Genomic DNA, 22661 nt, shown 5'->3' with positions numbered 1-22661 from the left:
TAATTCTCTGGCTTATTTTTGAAATGATACAGTTGCTGTTTTAATACCTTTTAAATCTCCACCAACCTCTGATTTCTCAGCGTAGCTGATATGTAGCAACATGAAATGCTGACTTCTGCTAGAAAGGGCAAGTGTATTTTCAACACAAAGATTAAAAGCGTATGAAGGCATTCAAACTGGCTCACCAAACAGCTCTGGACATCTGGGAATTTTCCTTTGAAATGTACTTTCCTACCTCATTGACTGATTGACGGACTTTCCCTCAAACACTCGGCTGTCTGCTTCTAGCTAAACCTGACTCGAGGAAGCAGTGGGATGTCAGTTCTGAGTGCTCTGGACTTGAAATCCTATGTTAAGCACAACAACAGGCATGTCAGGAACATCAGCTATGAGATGTGTGACCTTGGACAGCTCTTCTCTCCCCCAGGCTACAGCTGCATCAGGACACACAAGTCATTTAACATCCTGATCATAGGACGAAAACAAAAACCCTTCTGTTATGTCCTCTTCACCAGTAAAATTCCAAGATGCTCCTGAAAATCAGATTGTGTGTCCATAAGTTTTCAGTTCAACTCCCAAGGAATGTAGCACTACCCTAATATCTGATGGAGGTTTTCAGGATTTCTTCTCTCCCTTGTGACATTTTCATATTGCATTTCTAAGAGCACCGACTAGGGAGCCAGACTCACTGGATTTAAATCTGGCTCCACCACTGATTAGCTCTGTGAACTTGGCCGAATAATCTAACTTTCTCTATCCTTCTTGTTGCTCTGTCTGCAGAATGAGATCATAGTGGTCATCTCAAAGAGCCGTGTGAGAATTCTCTGGATGGGCATCAGGAATGGGCACCAGGAAGCACTGCGAATCAGTGCCTGGAACATGCAAGCAGAGCAGTCAGTAGATGTATGCTGCCGCCGCCACTATTGTTATTATTATTATTGTTTTTATTATAGCATTACCATTATTACGTTTCTTTTCTACTACAGCGTATCTTACAACAGGCTGGCAATACCCAGAACAGCTAGGATTACACCCAGATTGATCCTCGGGCCTGACCTGAACCGCTGCAGTACACTATCTCTCGTGGGAAGTGTCAGGATCATCTTCCTCAGAGGTCAGCCCCTGCCTGAAAGTCAGAATCATCTTAAGAATTATAAGATGCATTGACACCTGATCCATATGCCCTGAGTTTCCGATTTAATCAGTCTGGGTGAGACCCAACCATGGACATGTTTTTAAAAGCTGTCTAGGTGATTCTAAAGAAGCTCCCACTCAAATCTGACTAAGGTACATTCAGTACAAATAAAAAGTCCAATTTGTAATCATTGCGTAAAAGGATATACAGCTAAAAATATGAAGTTTTAAAAAAAGGTTAGCTAAATTCAGGTTTACTTGCGAAACATACCTAACTTTTTGATGCCAGAGGGAAAATCATAATCCTCTCAAATAAAAAATTTTCCTCAAATATCAGAAATGAAAAGTTTGAACAAATGGCATTTCTTATCATTTGATGATTCAATAGTTATCTCTCAGTTGCCTGTTGTTAACAATTTAAAATTCTGAACCATTTAGATTTAAGTTAGCATTTCCGATGGGACTTCTTTCAGAAATGATCCATTATGTTGTAGTTCCTATTGCTCACTGAGAAGCCCTCAAATCCAACCGTCTTTTCCACACTCAGATGGAAGTTTCATGACGCACGTTCAATCACATTGTTCCTTGTTATTGCTGAGCAGTAGGGCTTTGATTACATAGCAGTTTATTAATCTCTTCTCCTGGTATACATCAAGGCTGTTTCCAGATGGGCTTACTATGAATAACATTGCTCCTTATGTTCTTGTACAAGTCTTTTTGCAAAGTTATGTTGTCACTTCTCTTAGGCAAATACCTAGTAATGGAATTTCTGAGATACAAGGTCTGAGCATTTTAGTTTTGTAAGAACCTGCCAGATCGTCTTCTGAAGTAGATACATCATTTTATACTCCCACCAATGAATGAGAGTTCTGATTGTGCCATATACTTGCCAATACTTATCAGTCTTTTCAATTTTAGCCATTCTGGTGGCAATACAGATTTTTACCCTATGGATGTTCTACATTTTATTTAACTAAGCTCCTAAAGTTAGACATTATTTGTAACATCTCTTATTCTAAATAACACTGTGAATAATACCCTTGCATAATAATTCTTAGTGTACGTCACTAATTTTTTCATTAAGTTAAATTAAGCAATCAGATGTTACCAACATTTGCAAAATTTCTATGCTACATTTCTTGCTAAGATCACTTCTGATATTTATGGTTTGATTTGCTATGTTAATGGGGTTTTCATTGTGTATAAAATTAGAAGTAGCTGGTTTGAGAAAAACCATGCTTTTAAAAATGTTTTGCAAATTCCCCCACTACTTCTAATAGTCTTTCAGGTCTCTTCTCTACAAAACAAAAAACAAACAAACAAAAACTTTTGGTCTCCTTTTCAACACATGTAACTCTTTTAAACTCTTCAGTTTTCCTTATTTTAATACATTGGCTAGAACACGCAGAACAATTTTTAAAAAGTGGTGACTGCAGGTATCTTTTCTTGCACCTGACTTAAATGAGAGTTTCATTTTGATGCTTGAAAACAAAGTAACTGAAGATTTTGCCTCTAGTGTCAAACATAATTATTCCTTAAGCAAAGTATTACTTAAACGTAGGAAGGAACCTAAACATTCCTAGAATGCTGGGTGGTGAGCATCTGTTTTCAGAGTGCACCGCTATCCACCCAATGTGCTTCAGCTAGAATGCTAAAGAAATTCTCATCCCCTTTCTCATCCCCAACTTCTAACTGCTTTCTCAAGCTTTTAAGTTTGTATTTTCCTTCTTGTTCTCCTTATCTTAATAGTATTTTAGTCTTTCAACATCTGTTCTTAAAATACTTCAGTTTATCAGAGGACAATGAGGTTTCTTTTAATGAAACAAACCCAAGCATCTAATTTCATGCTTTAAAAATAAAGGTTTTTGTACTGTCTCAAAAAGAAAGACCACTTTCCCTGCCATGTCAACAGTGATCTTCATGATTTCATGATGTGGTCTCATTATAATGCAATATACTTATTACTTTTACTAAAAAATGAAACCATTTCCTCTTGCTAAAATCTGAACCTCCATACCTCATTCATCCCCCAGTTACTCCCTTTTTGCCAGGTAAACGCCTAGTCATTCCTTCAAACTTAGTTCAGACTTCCTCTCTGAAATTCTCTCCAATCGCCCTTGGCGCTAATTTGCTCCACCCACCAGGCCATTATCTATCTGCATCTATACTCTACTAACAGCGTGTGTAGCAAGTTAACAGGCCAATCAAAAGAGCGTGTTTCTGTTATTCACTGATAAACTTAAAGGATGTTTCTTAAAGATTAAGGTAAAATCAAGCCCTTTTTTTCTATTTTAATTTATGAAAAAATGTGTTGCTTTAAGAATGTGCAATATTTTACAAAATGAATCACTAAGGTCTTGAAAATTTGTTGTAAAACATATTAATTATCACCATCTTCTCCTTATGAAAATGGTAGGTGTGCCCATGCCCTTGGAAACTGCTAATATCTTTAAGCAAGAGAATCTTTTGAAATTTTATTCAAACCGGTCCAATAAAATTCTACAAAAATGCACACATAATGAACATGTTACAAATGGGAACACATTTCATCTAATGGTGTCTGAGGAATTATAGCGTACTTAGTGACCAGGGGATACTAAATACATCTATAACACAGGAACCAAAATGACTCTAATTTAAATATCTAGTAACTAATAATAGGATGTTTAAATGCTACAAAACTATAAAATTTTTCATAATAGAAGAAATTATCTGCGTACATACTGCTTTGTTTTTTGACATACTCTACATCTCAATTTATATCATATTATACTCACTCTCAAACCTCATGTAAGATAAGCTACATCAACAACACGCAGAAGAGTTAAGAGTGAATAAAAAACTTACTCTATTCCATGATAATGACATACTGAGGCTTTTTCAAAAGGTAAAACTCGAAGTTTCCGAGGACTAAGTTCTGGTGTCAGAACAAAAGTCTTTTCCCTGGAACAAAAAGTTTTTCATTTGTATTTACAGTTTATTTAGTGACAGAGAAAAAGTTCCAGAAAGTGTCTAGATAAAGAAATCTGATTTCCCTCAGTACGACTAAATCTTACGCGGGATAAAAATTAAGTGACATCAGCCTGGTCTTTGTGGCTCAGTGGGTTGGGCATTGTCTCGGGCACCAGTTCGATTCCTGATCAGGACACATGTCTGGGTTGCAGGCTCAATCCCAGGAGTGGGCAGGAGGCAGCCCATTGACATTTCTATCTCACATGGATGTTTCTTTCTCTCTCTTCCTCTCTCTCGAAAATATCAATAAAAACATATTTTAAAAAAATTAAGTTACATCAGAAAGGATAATAAAAAAAAGAAGGTGTACAGGCTGGTGGATTTTGCCTCTTACATTTTCTGTGCCTCAAGTTCCTGAAATTGTAATGTCACTTATTTTTCAAAACTATTCTAAGAAATGGGTAAATCAAGAATGGAAAATGGTTTGTAGTGGAAATTCAAGAAGCAGCATTATTCTGGAAGGATTTTTTATTTTTCTTGATGTAGTAAACTAACATTTATGCATTTAGTTAAACTTTTTTTGCAGAGTAATAATTAAAGTCAACTTGAAGTGCTTACAGCTCTTTTTGAATTTGTCTAGTAGGTCTTCTGGTTCAGGGCCAGAAGGTCCTAAAAAAATAAATAAAGTCAACTTGAACCTCTGGTAACAAAGGGTGCATTCAGCTCCTACTGTAACACATGGAGGGCCACGTCTTTCTTCACCTGGAAATGCAGTCATCCTGACATCTACTTTAAAAGCCTGCAACCTTTTACATATTAGAGGGTATTAGAGACTAAATGCTGACTTCAGTTCTTCTGAGGTAGGTGTCTATCAGCAGTAATGTTGAAACTAATCCATGGTAAGCTTACATAACAATTACGTGTTTTATCCCTTTCCATACTTAGACCAGCAGGGGCATTATCAAAATCTCAGGAAGAAGGTCACTGCAGTTAGGTTAAGCTCTCCTGGTAATTCTAATAGGTGGCCGCCTTCTCTGCCTAAGTGGGGAGGCACTGTTCCAACGAACTGGATCGTGTTCCTGAACCCAGACAGGTTGGATGGGAGCGGGAGAATTACGCTCCAGTGACCTTTCCATAGTAATGAGAGTGAAAGACCAGGGCTTGCATCAGATCTGGAGTTGGTACCGAGAAAGGCAGGGAAATAGGAGAACACAATAAATGTTCATCACATTTCCCCCTATGGCATTAGTAATGAAACTGCCCATTTGCCACTGAAAATTACCTTGGATAATATGATATGCATTTAAAATTATTACAATAAAATGTAAGACATATGCTCATTAATAAAATCTAAAGAACAGAATTTATATTCTAATACATCCACACCGGAAGTGTTCCACAAAAAGTAACACTAATATATTGCAATGACTCCAGTATTTTCATGACTGACTACAAAAGTGAAGTTTTGTAAGTTAGAAGTCTTTAGGTACTTGGCATTTTACTTCTTTCCTTTACCATGTTGATTCCATTTCTTATGTCAAACTCTCTTAGCAACTTTATCTATTTTTGTTTAGTTTTACTCATACCTTGTTCTTTCTATAAAAAACATTTTATTTTTCAAAAAAATGTTTTTATTGATTTTTTTAGAGAGGAAGGCAGAGAGAGATAGAAACATCGATGTGAGAGGGAAACATCAATTGGCTGCCTCCTGCACGCCCCCTACTGGGGATCGAGCCTGCAACCCAGGCATGTGCCCTGACTGGAATTCGAACCAGGCCCTCTCAGTCCATGGAATAACACTCAATCCACTGAGCCACACCAGTTGGGCTAAAAGAAACATTTTAATAAATATGTATTTTGTCAATGCTTAGTATTTCTTTGGTATGTACATAGGAGTTACGCCTAAACTTTGTTTAATTTACTATAGCATTTTGAATGGTTCCTGGCATGGGTAGGCATTTAATAACAGTCCACATGTTCTTAATTCATTGCCATGAAAGCTCACCCCTCAACCTTAACCTTAATAGAAAATATATTTGATAATGATGCAGTTCTTTATTAACATCAAGGAACCATATCAAACGTCCCTAAATAAGTTACTTGTAAAGTACAGAAAGAATGAAATATATCACCCCTAGGGATCCTGAAAGACACCAGCCATGAAGAGAAACAACCCACATGACTGAGCTCCTGCTTCGTGATCTAGAAGGATAATAATCCAAAACTAGATGAAAATGTGCATATACTTCTTCACTTTCTTGATTCCCACCAAAAAGGGTATCACTCTCACAATGCTAGGAGAAAAGGAAAATGACTCTAAAATTACAGTTTTTGTCATTAAGGTCATTAAGTCATTATGGCCCAGAGTCAAGACGCTCAGTTTTCAAAGTTGCTCCCTCTCTCTCTAGTAAACAAGCACGTGAAGGCAATGAGCTCTATCATAATTTTTGAGAGATAACTACCTCCAAGTAGATCCTTTCCAAATTTACCTTTAAAATCAGTACTTGCCAAAATAAACCTTTGTAAAAATGATCGAAATCATCTATAATCTTTAAGGTCCTCTGGAAGGGTTTCCAAAATAATGGATTAACAATAAAAAAGAAATTGGGATCATGAACAAATTATTCAAATCTCACAAGTATTTGATGTCATGATTTTACCTGTAATCTGTCAACTGCAGAGGCATCATTTTTATTAACTAGTAACTCAGTAGAAGTTGTCTCGGAAGTCAAATTAGCTATCACTTACTCATCCACATAGACACCAAATTCTTAGTAATGTTGTAGTTTTAATCACATTTTCCTATTTTCTTCAGCGGAAAGACTTTTTGCTATGATTAGGCATGACTGACAATGTCAGGACAAGTACACAGCAGCAAAACCAAAACTCGAGAGTAACACAGAAAAAAGAACTAGATATATGTATTTGCAAGTCAAATTATAATTTTTCCTTAAAAAGTACCATCATATGTGTACAAAGGAGAAGTACTGGCTTTTATTATTTCTGTTTCCCTTATATTCAGAACCAGAAAACACTGGGACACCTGGTGAAATGTGAGGGTAGGGTCGACTGCTAAGCACTGGAATCAACTTGTGAATTTGCTTAAGTGGCAGAGGGCGTCAGTGAACTGGGGAAATGAGATTCTATGTGTTTTTTAAATTATTTTTAAAAATTAATTGGAAATTATAAGTTTATAACTTACCCCTTTTGAATCTGTAAAGGCTGAAGATCTCCAACAGGTAATCCATCGGAGGTAAAGAATTTCAGCAATTCCTTAGCATCCAATAACGTGATTGAATCCCGGGCACCCTCTTTGTGGCCCAGCAGCTGTTCAGATGAACGAGGTAATGGACCAGCTCTGGAAAAGAATGTCAAGTAGATTTATTAAAAGTGGGTTACAATTCCTCATAGTCAGGAAAAGATGACATGAGTAGAAACCAGAAAAATACACAAAGAAAACTGAAGAACTACATACACATTTAGGAAGAAAATAAAGTAAAATCTTTGTAAATCATTTAGTATCAAAGTATATTTTTAAAAACCCTGCAGCTCACAGTGAAACTCACGGTTACTGTATCAAGAATGCTACTACTTAACTAAAACCATTCTATTCTTTATAATGACTGCGTGATTATTTAGTAGTGTGAAGTTGTCAAATCCAAAAAATTTAAATCGAAACTCTCTTGAGTGTTCTGAAATCCCACACTGTTGGAAATGTTAAGGGCAGGAACTGAATGTTCTAATTTTCTACGAACTTGAAAGATTACCTGAAGCACAACCATGAAATGAGGCAGCAACCAGAAATCTCTCCAAGGTCCCTTCTAACCATGATTACAACACCGTGAATAAGCAATGAATCACTAGTACACCTGACATATGCAGGAATGTATACTTTTCAAACTATTGTACACAAATTTCCTCGAAAAAGACAGAATAGGTCTTACTTCAAAATCAAGTTAGTACCTGAAAATAAGTCCTTTGTAAAGTGGAAATCAGCATACCAAGCCTTAAAAAACAATCCTAGTCCTATTGCTCAGATGAAAATACTAATGCACACTGGTTTGCTTTACAGACGCCAGGTGACACAGCTATTTGAAATGACAATCAGAAGCAAACAGACTCTGAATTAGGTACTATTTCTACTCTATCACTCTATAAATCTAAAAAGCTCTTAGGAAGTTTTAAGAAGTGGAGAGAGAAAAACACTTTAGTTTCAGAAAATTTTAAAGGTTATATCAAGTACTCACTCAGTCACAGACCATGCTACAGCTTTGTGACCAAAATATAAATAAAATTTTTCAGTACTGGCACAGAAAATTAATTTCCTGATTCCATATTAATTTAACTATTTCCTGATTATTTTACTACTCAAATCAAGCATTTGCACTGATAATTCCATGATTAAAATGACGACATTGTGGGTTAGGACTTCCGTTTCTATACACTAAAGATCAATAATGTACCACAGTGCTCCTTCCCCCTTCCCATTCCCTTTATTTTTACACTGAAAATACACATTTAGTAAAAACAGACAAGAAAAAACCCAAATACGTTCTATGAACTTTATACTCCAGGAGGTCAAGAACTGCATTGTGAGTTGAATTTAATTTCTATATCACTATTCTCTAATAGTAATTCACAAAGGTTTCCTAATGAAAATTACTCTCAATCATTTTACAGGCTGGAAGAAATGGAAAAGTATAATTTGCATTTATATAGGATCCTAGACACAAGGATATTAAAGCAATTTGAAAGCCCATTTGTGACAAATTATGCTACCAAATACGTCTTGGGTTAAAAAAAAGAAACAAACACCAAAACACTGACAACACTTGGTTCTGTTCAGTTTCCAAACGTCAGCTCGTTCAGTCGCACAGCCTGAAGGAGATCTGGTGCTGTCACCCCACCTTAAAGATGAGGCCATGGAGTCACACAGGTGACTAAGTTTGTCTAAAACCAAGTTCTCGTGGCTTCTGAATTTCACCACCTGTTGGTCCTTTATTCTCCAGTTAAACCTGTTTTAACACAAAACAAATGCTGAAAATATGCAACATAACTTTTGTCCACAACCAGGAATTCAACGGATCTCCCATGTTTTGAAGTGTCCACAAGTATTGACTGAGCAATCACACTGTCCATCTCATTGTGAGGCACTCCAAAGAGGTCAGTGATGATAACTCAGAGACTCACAATCACTTCTTGTGACTTATATACAGACTGGCTTGAAGAGAAAGAAGAGGAGGAGAGTGAAAGGAGGTAAACACCAACGTACAACGAAGCAGAAAAGGTACAGGAAGTAAGTTTCAAGAAAGAATGACGCAGTTCTCGGATGCTTAACGGAGGAAGAGAACAAGCTGCAGCATTTAAAAAAGGCTTACAAGGAAGGTGATATTTGATCTAGACTCTGAATGGCAAATAAGCTTTTAGTTCAAGATGATGGATTAAACATACACATTAATCTCTTTGCTCAACAAACCGAATCACAATGTTGAAGTACCAAACACTAAATTCATAATAGGGTTAAGCAAAGACAGAAGGAAAAAACAGTAGACCAAATAACTCAATAAATTTCAAAATTTATACACTAGAGCAAGAACTTCAAGGAAAACGAGAGAGAAACGGACAAACAAGTAGAATCTGTCTTCTCTGTCCCCTCCCACAAAGCCACTGCGACTCTAAACTTGGGTTCACAGCGTGGCAGTGGGCAGAAATCAGACGATATATTTTAAAAATGCTACTAGAACAGTTGTTCAAATACCACCCTCGCACACCATACCTTACCTCCAAATTAAAGACAGAGAAATGCTCTGGAGACCCAGAACTAGGTGCCTGCCCCAGCGTCAGCGGTGACGTCCCCAGAATAACCCCCCCCAGAATAAACCCCCCTCAGTACTGGTGAAGACCAAGGCTGCCTGCCCAGGTGTCCTAAAGTGAAGTTTGCCAGGCACGCTCTACCCTGCACCTCCCTGTCCCCACAGTATTAAATCGGGCGACACCAGGGTGTGAACAGGACTACACAAATATAGAGGAAGGACATACCAACTACCTAGTAGAGTGGCCAGTACCAAATTCTTAGCTGTGAACAGAAACAAACCACCAGACCTTGGAGAAAAACTACACATAACAGAAAAACACCAAAGGAAAAAAAAATCAGATCCAAAGAATAAAGAGATCATTCAGCAAACAGATAAAACAAGTTAAAAGACTCTAATATCCTTATAGTATCTTCTCAGTCCTCATTATCAATAAAAGAACAGGTTGCTAAGGGAAAAATAGGGTAGAGAACAAACAAGAATTATTAAGAATTTAAAATATGACTACAAAAAGTTTTAACAGAAAAAATGAAAACAAAGGTCAAGGAAATATCCTAGAACATAGAGTAGATGAAGGTACGGATTATTGAGAGAAAATTAAATTAAGATGAAAAATCAATTCAGGATGTCTAGCATTAGTTACAAGAGATATTTCAGAGAGATAAGGAAAAGAAAAAGAGAAAATGGGAGGGAGAATATTCTGTAAGAAATAACAAAAGAATATTATCCAGAGCCAAAAAACACACAAAAGCCTTAAGACTAAAACATCTCATTCTATGATCGTCTCGTGTAATTTCAGAATATTAAGCAAAATAGAAAATTCTAAATGTTCCAGAGACAGAAAAAAACATCTATTAAAGAACGAAAATTGAACTGGCCTCAGATTTCTCATTAAGTAATGAGATCCAAGAAAAAACAGGCTTGCCCTGGCCTGATTGGCTCAGCGGTTAGAGTGTGGGCCTGCGGTCCTGAGAGACCCGGGTTCGGTTCCCGCTAAGGGCATGTACCTCGGTTGCAGTTTGTCCCCGGCCCTGGTCGGTTGTGCGGGTGGCAGCCACTCGATGTGTTCCTTTCACATCGATGTTTCTCTCTCTCTCTCTCTGTTCCTCTCTCTCACTCCCACTCTACCTGAACAAAAAATGGAAAAATGTCCTCGGGTGAGGATAAAAAAGAAAAAACAGGCTTAATTTAGAAATGTGACCAAAAGAAATACCAGGATAACAGTTGTACAGGTAGAAAGGGTAAGTCCAAGTTAGAGCTGGTACAAGAAAATGACTTCAGGAAGAAATATAACTGTCTACTTCAAATAACATAAGGTTCTGAGGTAGAACGATTAAACATGAAGAGAAAAACATGTTTTTCACAACGGAAAGTTAAAGCTGGGATACCATCTAAAATTGACAAGAAATCAAAGTTCTTTTGTGGGTAAACTGTCCTTTTCTCCATTTGTTTTCAAGATTGAATTCTCCCTCCTGATCTATACACATCAGGATTCTCAGGGAATAATCTTAAGCCCTCTTTTCTTTCTCTGTATGGTCTCACCAAGTGATCTCATCCACTAGCATGTATTTATAACTCCCTTTTGATCATACCTCCAAACTGACTTCCAGATTTCTCCTCTAGTCCACCTGCATAATCCACTGAGCAAACTTAGCACTCCTAAAGCAGAACTCGTTTTTTTTCCCCGAAGCTATCCTTACACCACCTTCCCACCAACCTCCCCATCCCATAAGAGAGAACGCCACTCACTTTGTTGCTCAATCCAGAGACAGAAATTATTTTGGATGCCTTTGTTTCTCTCTCCTCCACATCCAATCCATCTCGGAAAGTCTTTTTTCAACTTACCACCAAAACATATCCCAAATTTGTTATCCACAACTACTTGAGTGAGAAATCAGTTATCTCTCACTTAGCCTACAGAAATGCAACCTAACTGATCTCTCTACTCCCAATATTTCTTCCTGTAATCTATTTGCCACAAAACAGCAAAAGTAATTTTGCAAAATCAGATCGCATCAGTCTTTGGTATAAAAGCCTTCAAAAGCATATAGATGCATTGACAATGAAATCCAAACTCTGTGTGATCTATAATGCACGTCACTCTTTTATCCATTAGGTCTCAGCTCAAATGGAACCTCCTTGAAGAGCTGTCCCTGACCATCCAACCTCATCTAATCACCACCTTTTCCCTCCCCTCAACAAATAAAATTATTCTCCCCTAGTCCCTTTGTTTCCTTTACTCATTACACATAGAACAATTAGTTGGTACCCAACAAATACCCGTTGACATATATAAACAAAATGCTATAGCCAGTCATGTCTGTTACCAACAGGAGGGCTAAAAATAAAAATGTAATTTGCAATACTTTGGAAGAAAGCAATGTAAGAGAGTTAAATCCTTTATTTCTTATTCTGTTACTCCATCACTCAACGATTCTGTATTGGGTGTCTACAATGTACTAACCAAAAAACCAAAACCCAAACAAAACAAACAAAAAAGGAGTTCTGCCTCTCAGAGTTAGTTAGATAAGTCCTGCATAAACACAGAAGCATGTAAAGCAGAAGTTTAAAGTGGCCCAAAGGAGAAGAATACTCTTACTTCATTTCACATGCTCCAGTATCGTTTGAATTTTTCATACACATTCAAATACTCATGTATCTATGGAAGATACCCTGACGAGCCATTCACTGAAGTGTTCACTGTGATCATGTACACAGCAAAGTGCGAGCAGAAGGCAGGGGAAGAATCTTTTCTTGATGTACTGCTCTGTGATATCCTATCTGTCTATCTATCTGTCTGTCTCTCTATCTATCTATCTATCTATCTATCTATCTATCTTCTACCTACTTACCTACCTACTTAAAATAGTTGAGCATATATTTCTTTAAAAAAAAACTATCTATCTATCTATCTATCTATCTATCTATCTATCTTCTACCTACTTACCTACCTACTTAAAATAGTTGAGCATATATTTCTTTAAAAAAAAAAACAAACTAGTATCTCAGCCCTGGCTGGGTGGCAGAGTAGGCTGGAGTGTCATCCCATACACCAAAAGGTTGTGGGTCCGATTCCCAGTCAGAGCACACACCGAGGCTGTGCCGTTGATCCCACTCAGAGTGTGTAAGGGAGGCAAGCGATCCATGTTTCTCTCTCACATCCATGTTTCTCTCTCTCCTTTCCTCTCTCTCAAATCAGTAAAAACACATCCTCGGGTGAGGATAAAAAGATCCCAAAAAACTAATATCTTATAAACACAATGTAAGAAATAAGAAAGTTCACTTAAAAATACCAAGCTATTTAAATATTACCTCATTTTTTGTTTAGCTTTTTCAAATGTTTCCAAATTCTGAAGAGCGTGCCTTTCTGGCCATTCCAGAGGATTGGTTTCCACCAGACTTGAACAAGTAGGTTCCAGTGGACTTGTGTCTCAAGAGAAAGAAACACGTGTAAGCACTGGAAAGTATCAATGAAGCGACATAATGAAACCAACTTTACCACGGGCTGATGGATATAAATGAGTTAAGTTTCTATGGCATCTCATCAACGTTCTAACGAAATGACGCTGAATGAAACGACGTCACTGGAGGACTTGCTGTACTTGCGTAGACAAATATATGTCATTATTTAAATGTATAAGATTTTAATTCAAAGAACATATTTTATTAGTTTTAATAATAAATAGTAACTGTCATAAACACTACACACACACAAAAACTAATATTTAAAGTAACAAAAAACTTACCAATTAACATATTGGAGGTATTGACTTTGTCTGTTTTTCTTAGAGTTGCTTTAGGAATAACAGCATCAAAATGACTTAAAAAGCGCTCCCTTGAGAGTGCTAACAGACTTTTGAGTTCATCAACAGAAACCACTTCAGGTTGCTCAGCCAACTTTCTCCTTCCTGTAAAAAAACATCAATAGGATTAACTTATATCACTATTACTTTAAATTCTCTCTGAAGTGCATCTACTACTCATTTAACGGGAAATGTTTTACAAACTGAAACAAGTGAATTTATCCAGCACAGCAACATTCCTGTGTAGGCCTGCTTTCATTTTAATCCCATTTGCAGATAATGGTGGAATTTCGAGTTATTTGAGAGAAACAGAGACAGTAATTTGTTAACAATGAAAGGTGATAAATGATAAAGCAAGTTTACAAAAGCTTGCAAAAATATCTTGCAGAGTCTTGCGCTGGCGTTTTTGTAAAAATAAAACCTGTAAGACTTTAGTGAAACAAGTTACATGAAACAAGTTAAATGTGGTATCTTGGCCAATGACTCTTATTCCTTCTCTTTCCCAAAACCTAAAAGCACAGTAAAGGAATAAAAGACAACAAAAGAAAAATGAGAAAGAACGACAGTTTTCATCATATCTTAGCAGAGAAGGTGGCGGAGTGGGCAAAGCGGAAGGGTGGGCGTGGTGCCTGCAGAGGCTAGCCCCTGAGGTGCTGGGGGTGCTGGCGAGGTCCTGGGCTAAAACAGGACTGGTACAGGAATGGATGGGGATGGTGCAGTGAGAACTAAATGTCCCCACCCACTCCATTCTCTAGCCCTCATAGCCAGATGATTCTGCTCTCATATTTTTTTCGGTAGCAAACATAACAATATTTTGCCTGTACAGAAGAATAGGCAAATTAAAAATGCAGTGATCATCAACCAAAAGCAAAACAAAGGTTATGCAAGAAAGAAGAGCTGATCATCATCATATATGACATGATTTAGCAGCAAACTTCTAAACAGTCATAATAATGTTAAACATAACCATTGACTAAACCAAAATTTGTGACTTCACTGTGAAGGGTGGGAAGATAAAATGAAGCTATATGGGAATGCTAAGTCTCTATCTTAGATGTTACGACGACGCCTGAAATTGGTAAATCAAGAAATAGCAGCCTATACATATTGTTTAGAAAACTGGAGGCAATGTCAGAAAAACTAGCTGGAAGGGCTGAGGGAAGCTGCCCGTGGCCGAGACTGACAGGCGGGGTGGGAGTAGGGCAGGACACTGCTGTCTTCCAGGTCCATGTGAATTTTTAAACGACACCCATGTATTACTTTATAAAAAGATTTCATTTTCAAAACTCTTCTGGACTAATAATATTTTCTCCTATAATAAACAGTAAAGTATACATTCATAGAGAATTCAATTCAACAAACATTATTTACTGCCTGCAAAGCACTGTGCGGTGCCCTTAGGCACAAAGTATGAAAGCACATTCATCACTCTAGGCGAGGTCGGTACATAAATAACACAGGGAATAGGCTGAGCAGGTAGTGGCCAGACTGTGGTTCTACTTTAGCCCATCAGCTTTATGAGAAATGCCTCTGTGCAATCCCACCTCCCTGATGTGGGTATTGGGAGGGTCACTCCAGTTCTCATCTAAGTCTCACATGGTTTCTGCAGTCAAGAACACCAGCAATGGTAAAGGAAGAGTAGTAACATATCCTGCTTTCATTACATCTTCTTGGTGAGAAAATAAAAAGCTGCTGGGAGCCATTTGAAAACAAAAGTTATCAATGATTTCCTTTCATCTGAAAGACGTACAAGTACTCTGCTTTGGAAGTTAGGCCCACATTTTTTTTTTTTTTTTATCCTCACCCGAGAACATTTTTCCATTTTTTACTCAGATAGAGCGGGAAGGAGAGAGAGGAAGAGAGAGAAACATCGATGTGAAAGGGACACATCGAGTGGCCACCACCCACACGACCCAACCAGGGCCGGGGACAAACTGCAGCCAAGGTACATGACCTTAGCGGGAACCGAACCCGGGTCTCTGTGGACCGCAGGCTGACACTCTAACCGCTGAGCCAAACCGGCCAGGGCAGCCCCACCTTTATATCACTTTTAAAAACATGTATAAATCATAAGCCTGACCTATGCTTATTAAAACTGTCAATAATATATATATTGGGCAAACTAGAGAGCAGGGTAAGACCTCCTGTTGATCTTGATGACTGGGCAATAGAGAAAGTAGATGAAGTCTAACAGGGTTATGAGCAAGATAATTTACCTAGGTAAAAATAATCTCTACACAAATGAGTCTGCACACAAGAGGCAGATAAAAACGTGGGAGAAATATAATGGACTACAATCAAAAAATAAATGAGCAAAAGAATGCTATTCCTAAAAAAGCTGGTAACAACTAAGAATGTATTAAAGCCCAGCCGGTGTGGCTTAGTGGTTGAACGTCGACCCATGCACCAAGAGGTCGCCAGTTTGATTCCTGGTCAGGGCACATGCCCAGGTTGTGGGCCAAATCCCCAGTGGGGGGCACAAAGGAGGTAGCCAATCAATGTTTTCTCTCATCGATGTTTCTCTCTCTCTCTTCCCCTCCCTTCCTCTCTCTCTCTCAAATCAATAAAGAAAAAAAATTTACTACAGAAAAATACAGAGGGGAATATCTGAAGGATCAGCAGCTGAGCATCAGTCAGGTTTGCAGCACTGGGTCCCATCACTGTTAAAGGAATGTGGAGAGCTCAGAGTAGTGATCACAGCAGAGGACCAGAATGACTGCACTGCTGTTTGGGTCGTTTTGCATTATACTAAGCAACCTTTTATTTCAAAATTGTCCAGCATCCTTAAACTTTTTCTTTAAAAATCAGTGAAACAACTGCATATGTCCAAATATAAAATTTAGAAATTAGTAAAAATCAGGTAAAAGCCAAATTATAAAATTACAAACTTTAAATATCATTCTAAAAAACAGTATTTGATAAAACTTTTAAAAATAAAAAATAAAAATGAAGAAAAATATTCTAAAATATTCAACCCTAACAACATTATTTGATTTTCAGGTTGTCTTAAAAAACAAAGGGCCTCAATAATGTGAGTACATTTTCATGCAATCTTTCCCAGTTGCTCTTTTTGGTTTAGTACTAGTCAGAGGAAAGAGGAGGGGAGATAAGAAGTTTACTCCATGTCTTAATCATTTTGAAAAACCTTTTGGAACAACTTTTTGCTTTTCATCAAAGACTACAATCTTTGTGTTGCTTCCGAAAATTTTCTTTCCAAAGAAAGCTGGGCCCATTCCATTAGCGAGTTTTCGTCATGTATAAATTAATTAACAACATCAACTTAAGTACTTTTATATTCATGTTCCACTTCTTTGAGAATCACTGAAACAGACATTGAGAATCACTGAAAGTTTCTTATATTGGAAACTTTGTTCTGCAGTCGTTTTCCTGTCTTTTGAGACACAGAAATTCTGAACAGAGGCATCTTTGTCCCTAAATTTTTAATCCAGTGTTAACTCTCGAGACAGGGAAGAGATTGGTTCAGTAAGCATTTCTATCATAAATGGATTAACAGTCATTAATCTTAATAAAGATTTCATGCTTCAGATTACAAATGGGCCATTTCAGGGATGTGTCCAGAGCCGGTTTCTCTAGCAGCTCCCAGCTAGGAGGCTTCCTCTCAGCTTCAGGCCCCCAGGGACCTGCCCTCACCCTCCGCCTGGAGCTGAGGCATCCTTACAGCTGCTGCCTGTCCTCCAGCTCAGCTCAGCGGGCGCTTCTACATTTTCAGCATTTGTTTATCACTTACGTCCCTGCCCCCACCCGCTCCCACCCTACCCCAGAGCTTCCAGTCACACTTGCAGGCAGCTATGCACTCCAACAGTTAGTATTTGCCTTCCTAACCATGTAGGAGGGATAGTCCTGCTGGGGTTAACTCTTCTTACTGATGGAGCAATGCACCAGCTTCAAAGAGGTGCCTGTCCTTCCACTCTGACAGTGTTTCTGGTCTGCAGGGAAGGGGGAGAGGGGAAGATGAAAGAGGGGAGACACTGAAGGAACTGAGTGTAAAAAGCTACAGGAGGCTATGGCAAGGAATCGGCCTGCAGAGGGGTTCGGCAGGGACAGAACCAAGTCAAGAAGTGAAGAACACTGCAGGCTGATGTTTGAAATAAAGGTTTTCCATCCACAGATATGCTAGTATTTCAGTCTGTTTTTTGTCTTGGATTTAATATATACTACTTTTTATTGAAACCGATTCGTCTTTTTAATTATATTTTCCTTGAGTTAATATCATTTTCTTGGCTAAAAAAAAAAAAAAATCAATGGTTGGAAGAGTTCAACTACACAATTATCCTGGCTTTGTACAACTGAAAAAGCAGGTAATTCTTTTTTTTTTTTTTTTTTTATCCTCACCCGAGGACATTTTTCCATTTTTTGTACAGATAGAGTGGGAGGGAGAGAGAGAAAGGGAGAGAGAGAGAGAAACATCGACGTGAAGGGACACATCGAGTGGCTGCCACCCGCACGACCAACCAGGGTCAGGGACAAACTGCAACCGAAGTACGTGCCCCTAGCAGGAACCGAACCCGGGTCTCTCCGGACCGCAGGCCGACGCTCCAACCGCTGAGCCAAACTGGCCAGGGCAAAAGCAGGTAATTCTTACATGAATAGCCGAGACCAAGTATTCTAAAATTATTTTTCATTGGATAAAACAGGTTACTTAATTCAAGATTTTTTAAACTGCTTTCAAAAATGACAGATTCTGCCCTGGCCAGTTTGGCTCAGCGGTTAGAGCGTCAGCCTGCGGTCCGGAGAGACCCGGGTTCGATTCCCGCTAAGGGCACGTACTTTGGTTGCAGTTTGTCCCCGGCCTTGGTTGGTCGTGCGGGTGGCAGCCACTCGATGTGTCCCTTCACGTCGATGTTTCTCTCTCTCTCTCCCTTTCTCTCCCTCCCTCCCACTCTATCTGTACAAAAAAATGGAAAAAATATCCTCGGGTGAGGATTAAAAAAAAAAAATAAATAAAAAAAAAAATGATAGATTCTATTTTATATCTACTTGTTTTTTCAAATGTATCTTTTTTATTAAAAGTATTATAGATGTTCCCCCTTTTTCCTCCCATTGACCCCCTCCTCCTCGCTCCTGCCCCTCCCCACCTTCACCACACTATTGTCTCTGTCCATTGGTTATGCATGTATATATGTATATTCTTTGGTTTATCTCTTCCCGCCCCCCACGCCCCACTGAGGTTTGTCCGTCTGCTCTCTGCTTCCATGTCTCTGGATCTATTTTGTTCATCAGTTGTTCATTAGATTCCTCATATAGGTGAGATCATGTGATACTTGTCTTTCTATGACTGGCTTATTTCACTTAGCATAATATTCTCCAGGTCCCTCCATGCTGTCTCAAAGTGTAAGAGATCCTTCTTTTTCACAGCTGCATAGTATTCCACTGTGTATATCATTTTTTCCTATATGTAAATGATGAGGCCTTACAATTTGATTTAATTTCTCAGAAACTCTGTCAACTACTTCACTTCAAATAAGTTCATATCAGGTTCTAATTAATGGTTATTTACAATATAAAATATTAAGAATGATAACCAAATTCACATTAAGTAACAGAGAAAATCCTTAAACTATGATCCTTGAAAAGGTATTAATTTCTTGAAAAAAAAAATTTATAATGCCAACGTCATCCAGTATGTGATATATGCTTAGTTAATATTGGTAGTTGTGATTAAAGTCTAAGAATCAATTCTCAAGTTAACATATTAACTTCTCAGAACTTGCATTTTCTTCACAGTCTCTATCCTCTTATGATAGCTAAAAATATATAAAGAGATATTTTTATAAGAGATCTATATTAACCTGAATAAAAGTTAAGTATGTTTTCCAGCATACAGTTAAAAATGATAAAGTATGAAATTTTCCTGGATAAATATTTCTGTAAATGTTAACAGTGATGTACAAATAAATAGGAATATTTTCAATCTGGCTGGAAAAAGTTACAGACTTTTTCTACTCTACAATAAAAAGAATAGCTCTACAAATGAATGCCATACCTAAAAGACAAAGTACACAGGAAAAAGTGTGCAAATAACAATAGTATGTCTGAACAAGTCAACATTCTTACAGTGGAATAAAATGTACAAATTGTTACTTACTCAGATATTCTTGCAAAGCCAGAGCTTGAACATTAGCTAACTGCTTCTCTCTCTGTATAAGTTCCTCCCCAGAAAAATGTGGAAGTGACAGGAAGTCAAAAGGAAAGCCTGAGACAGAGAAAATAGTATTACGGATATTCTGTGACAACAATTAATATTCAGCTCCCAGCTATGTTATTATATAATTTGAAAAGTAAAAGTCACTCATCTCTCTTGATCTGCATATCCAAACTAAATAATAATTAAGCTGCAAAAAACCCCATACTAAATTGTTGTGCATTTTGAACTCTGACTTGTTTCTTAAACTGAGGGAATTTAAGTAGCAGAGTAGAATTGCTTCATCATATTTTCTTGTATGGGCTCAGCCATTAAAACTCCTACACAGAAGGGGGTGGGGAAAGGATGCAAGGAGTCAAGGGGGTCAAATATATAGTGATGGAAGGAGACTAGACTTTGGCGGTGAGCACACAATGAAGTATACAGATGTTGCATGATAAAGTTGTACACCTGAAACTTACATAATGTTATTAACCAATGTACCCCAATACATTTAATTAAGATTAAAAAATGATAATTAAAAAATAAGCTCCTACGAAAAAAACACAGATGGAGTAGGGCGATGCCCCTCAATGGACCACTGGTCCTGCTTTTCACCCACTGTGTGGTCCTTCCATGATGAATCCTGGCTGGCCCTATTAAACCCATAAAGTGTGGCAAAAGTGACAGTGAATGTCCTCTAGGCTAGGTCACAGAAAGCCTGGAGGATTCTTAGAACAACTGCTCTCTAAGAGAAGTTGGTGACCATACAAGAAATCAGACTGCCTGTGACTATGATGTTGAGGTAGCCCAAGCGGGCCATGAGGAGAGGACACATGAAGAGAAAGTCAGCTCTCATCTGCTCCAGCCATCCTAACCAGGTCCAAACGTGAGGGTGAAGAAGCCACGTTACACACCCAGCCCTGTTACGTCTCCAAATGACTGGAGTCCCAGCTGTGTGTCTGCAATCATACACGAGACTTCAATGCAGAAACATCCAGCTGAGTCCAGTCAACAGGACCATGAGACATAATAAATAGCCATTTTTAATCTAAATTTGGGGTGATTTATCTCACAATAAAGATAACCAAAACATACAGCTTGAAGAGGAAAGAAAAGGTGAGCAATAAAACAGAGTAAGATGCTTAAGAGAAAGTAAATGTAAACAAAAAATTATAGAAAAATATTGTGTGTTTAAAGTGGAATATACCAAAAATTTCCTATTTGGAATTGAGGGCTGACCTAATAAATTTTACTGGGTATAATGTAAAAGGGATTAATTCTCTAAGTTGTTCAAATACATATATGTTTAAAACAAGAGCTAAATTTACTGAAAGTGAAATGGAGTTTGGGGAAAATAAGTTCATTAAAAACCTCGTTAAGTTAATTACATATACAAACAAACGTAAAAATGTTTTCCACTAAAGTTAACACTTACTCAATTTGGTTTCTTCTGACCTTGCCTTCATCTTTCCATGAATGAAACTAAGGGCAAATGAGCCATTGATCTGGTTGGCTGAGTGAATCAGTGTGGCTTTGCATTTTCTACTGCCATTACCTTGTAACAAGAGATAATAGCTAGAATACTCTCCTTTCACTTCAACATCTGGAACTAAACAAAAACAATGATCTGGTTAAGTATGTAAAAGTTCAGCATGCAACATGGCAGAATCACACACTGAACCCACAGAATATAATGACATCTTGGTGTTGTCTTAACAGTTACCCAATATATTTGGGGCTAGCAGTCGTTCACTTAATTGAGAAAGCTGTTAAAATCTGAGAATCAATAAAATAAATAAAATAAAAATAAAATCAGAGAATCATAATAAAAAAGACACAAAGCATAAACATTTTAATTTAAATTAAAACTGTGTATGCATTTATTAACTTCTGATAGCTCATTAGAATTCCATGATATTTTTTTATATAAGCACAACCATAATGTATCAACTACTGTTTCCAGCTTCCACTTCTTCAAAGGGGAATAAACTGACCCCTGCAGGCACGCACAACTCAACGGGCGGGGGCAGAAGTGTACAGAGAGCCTTAAGAATAGCTTTTTGCTGCTTGCAGTGGGCGCCCATAGAGCATTTTTACGGAGGGAATAGAGAGCATTCATTAATCTGGCATGCCAGTTATATGAAGGTCAGTTAAGACAGCTTCTAGTATATTTTAAAAACAAATCAAGTGAGGGTTATAGTGAAGGTCAAAGAAAAACTGTGAAGCCTTTGAGAGTAAAAAATAGAAGCAAAGTCCTTTTTACTGAAGATGGTGAATTGGACATAAGCATCTATTTTAACTATCTCCTGAAATCCCATGAAATGAGAATAAAGAGAATTTTAAAATAGCATAAATCTCTAAGGACTAATATCTGAGAAAAGAGAATAGTGACTAAATTTTGAAAGTAGGAAAGCAGATGAACTACTGGTAACCGTCTCTCAATTACTAAGGACGCTGAGAAAAAGAGGACAAAGCTCAGAAGCAAAACCATGTGTACTACAACCCCTGACAAGAGACTCTGGGATGGTGGCCCCAGAGAGCACTGGAAGCAAAATGAAGGTGAAATAAAAAGATAGGTTCAAAGTCTGTTTGAGAAGCAGTGTGGCTTCCTGATTCCTCCGTATTCTACTCAGGTAAAGGACTGTCCTTTCCCCAGCCCAGAACACTAGTGGTTTATTCTCTGGAGAAAGTCAAACAAGGTGTCTCTGGCCTGAGAGATAAAACAGAGCTTAGGGTCGAGGTTGATTATCAGTGGATTAACTACACAGAATACCAAATCCCTTTTCCCTTCACTTACATAACTTTCAGAATTTT

General features: G+C 37.8%; 1 protein-coding gene and 1 non-coding gene across 3 annotated transcripts in view; one reads left to right on the top strand and one right to left on the bottom strand.

Annotated features, from left to right (window-relative positions):
- The window catches only part of LOC118631564 (MDM2 binding protein), a 53329-nt gene that overhangs the window by 5979 nt on the left and 24689 nt on the right, over positions 1 to 22661 (bottom strand). For both annotated transcript variants that reach the window (XM_036264008.1, XM_036264007.1), the window contains exons 12-17: positions 21283 to 21456; positions 19809 to 19916; positions 13646 to 13807; positions 13212 to 13329; positions 7289 to 7444; positions 3982 to 4077 (exon numbers count right to left, since the gene is read on the bottom strand). In XM_036264008.1, the coding sequence (XP_036119901.1) occupies positions 3982 to 4077; positions 7289 to 7444; positions 13212 to 13329; positions 13646 to 13807; positions 19809 to 19916; positions 21283 to 21456 (814 nt within the window). The remainder of the gene's footprint in view (positions 1 to 3981; positions 4078 to 7288; positions 7445 to 13211; positions 13330 to 13645; positions 13808 to 19808; positions 19917 to 21282; positions 21457 to 22661) is intronic.
- On the top strand, positions 4695 to 4758 carry LOC118631906. The gene has a single exon (XR_004959909.1). It is a non-coding gene; the product is annotated as a U7 small nuclear RNA (small nuclear RNA).

This window comes from Molossus molossus, unplaced genomic scaffold (genome assembly GCF_014108415.1).
Source record: "Molossus molossus isolate mMolMol1 unplaced genomic scaffold, mMolMol1.p scaffold_m16_p_16, whole genome shotgun sequence".
Taxonomy (NCBI): domain Eukaryota; kingdom Metazoa; phylum Chordata; class Mammalia; order Chiroptera; family Molossidae; genus Molossus; species Molossus molossus.
This window is presented reverse-complemented; position numbering and strand designations above follow the sequence as displayed.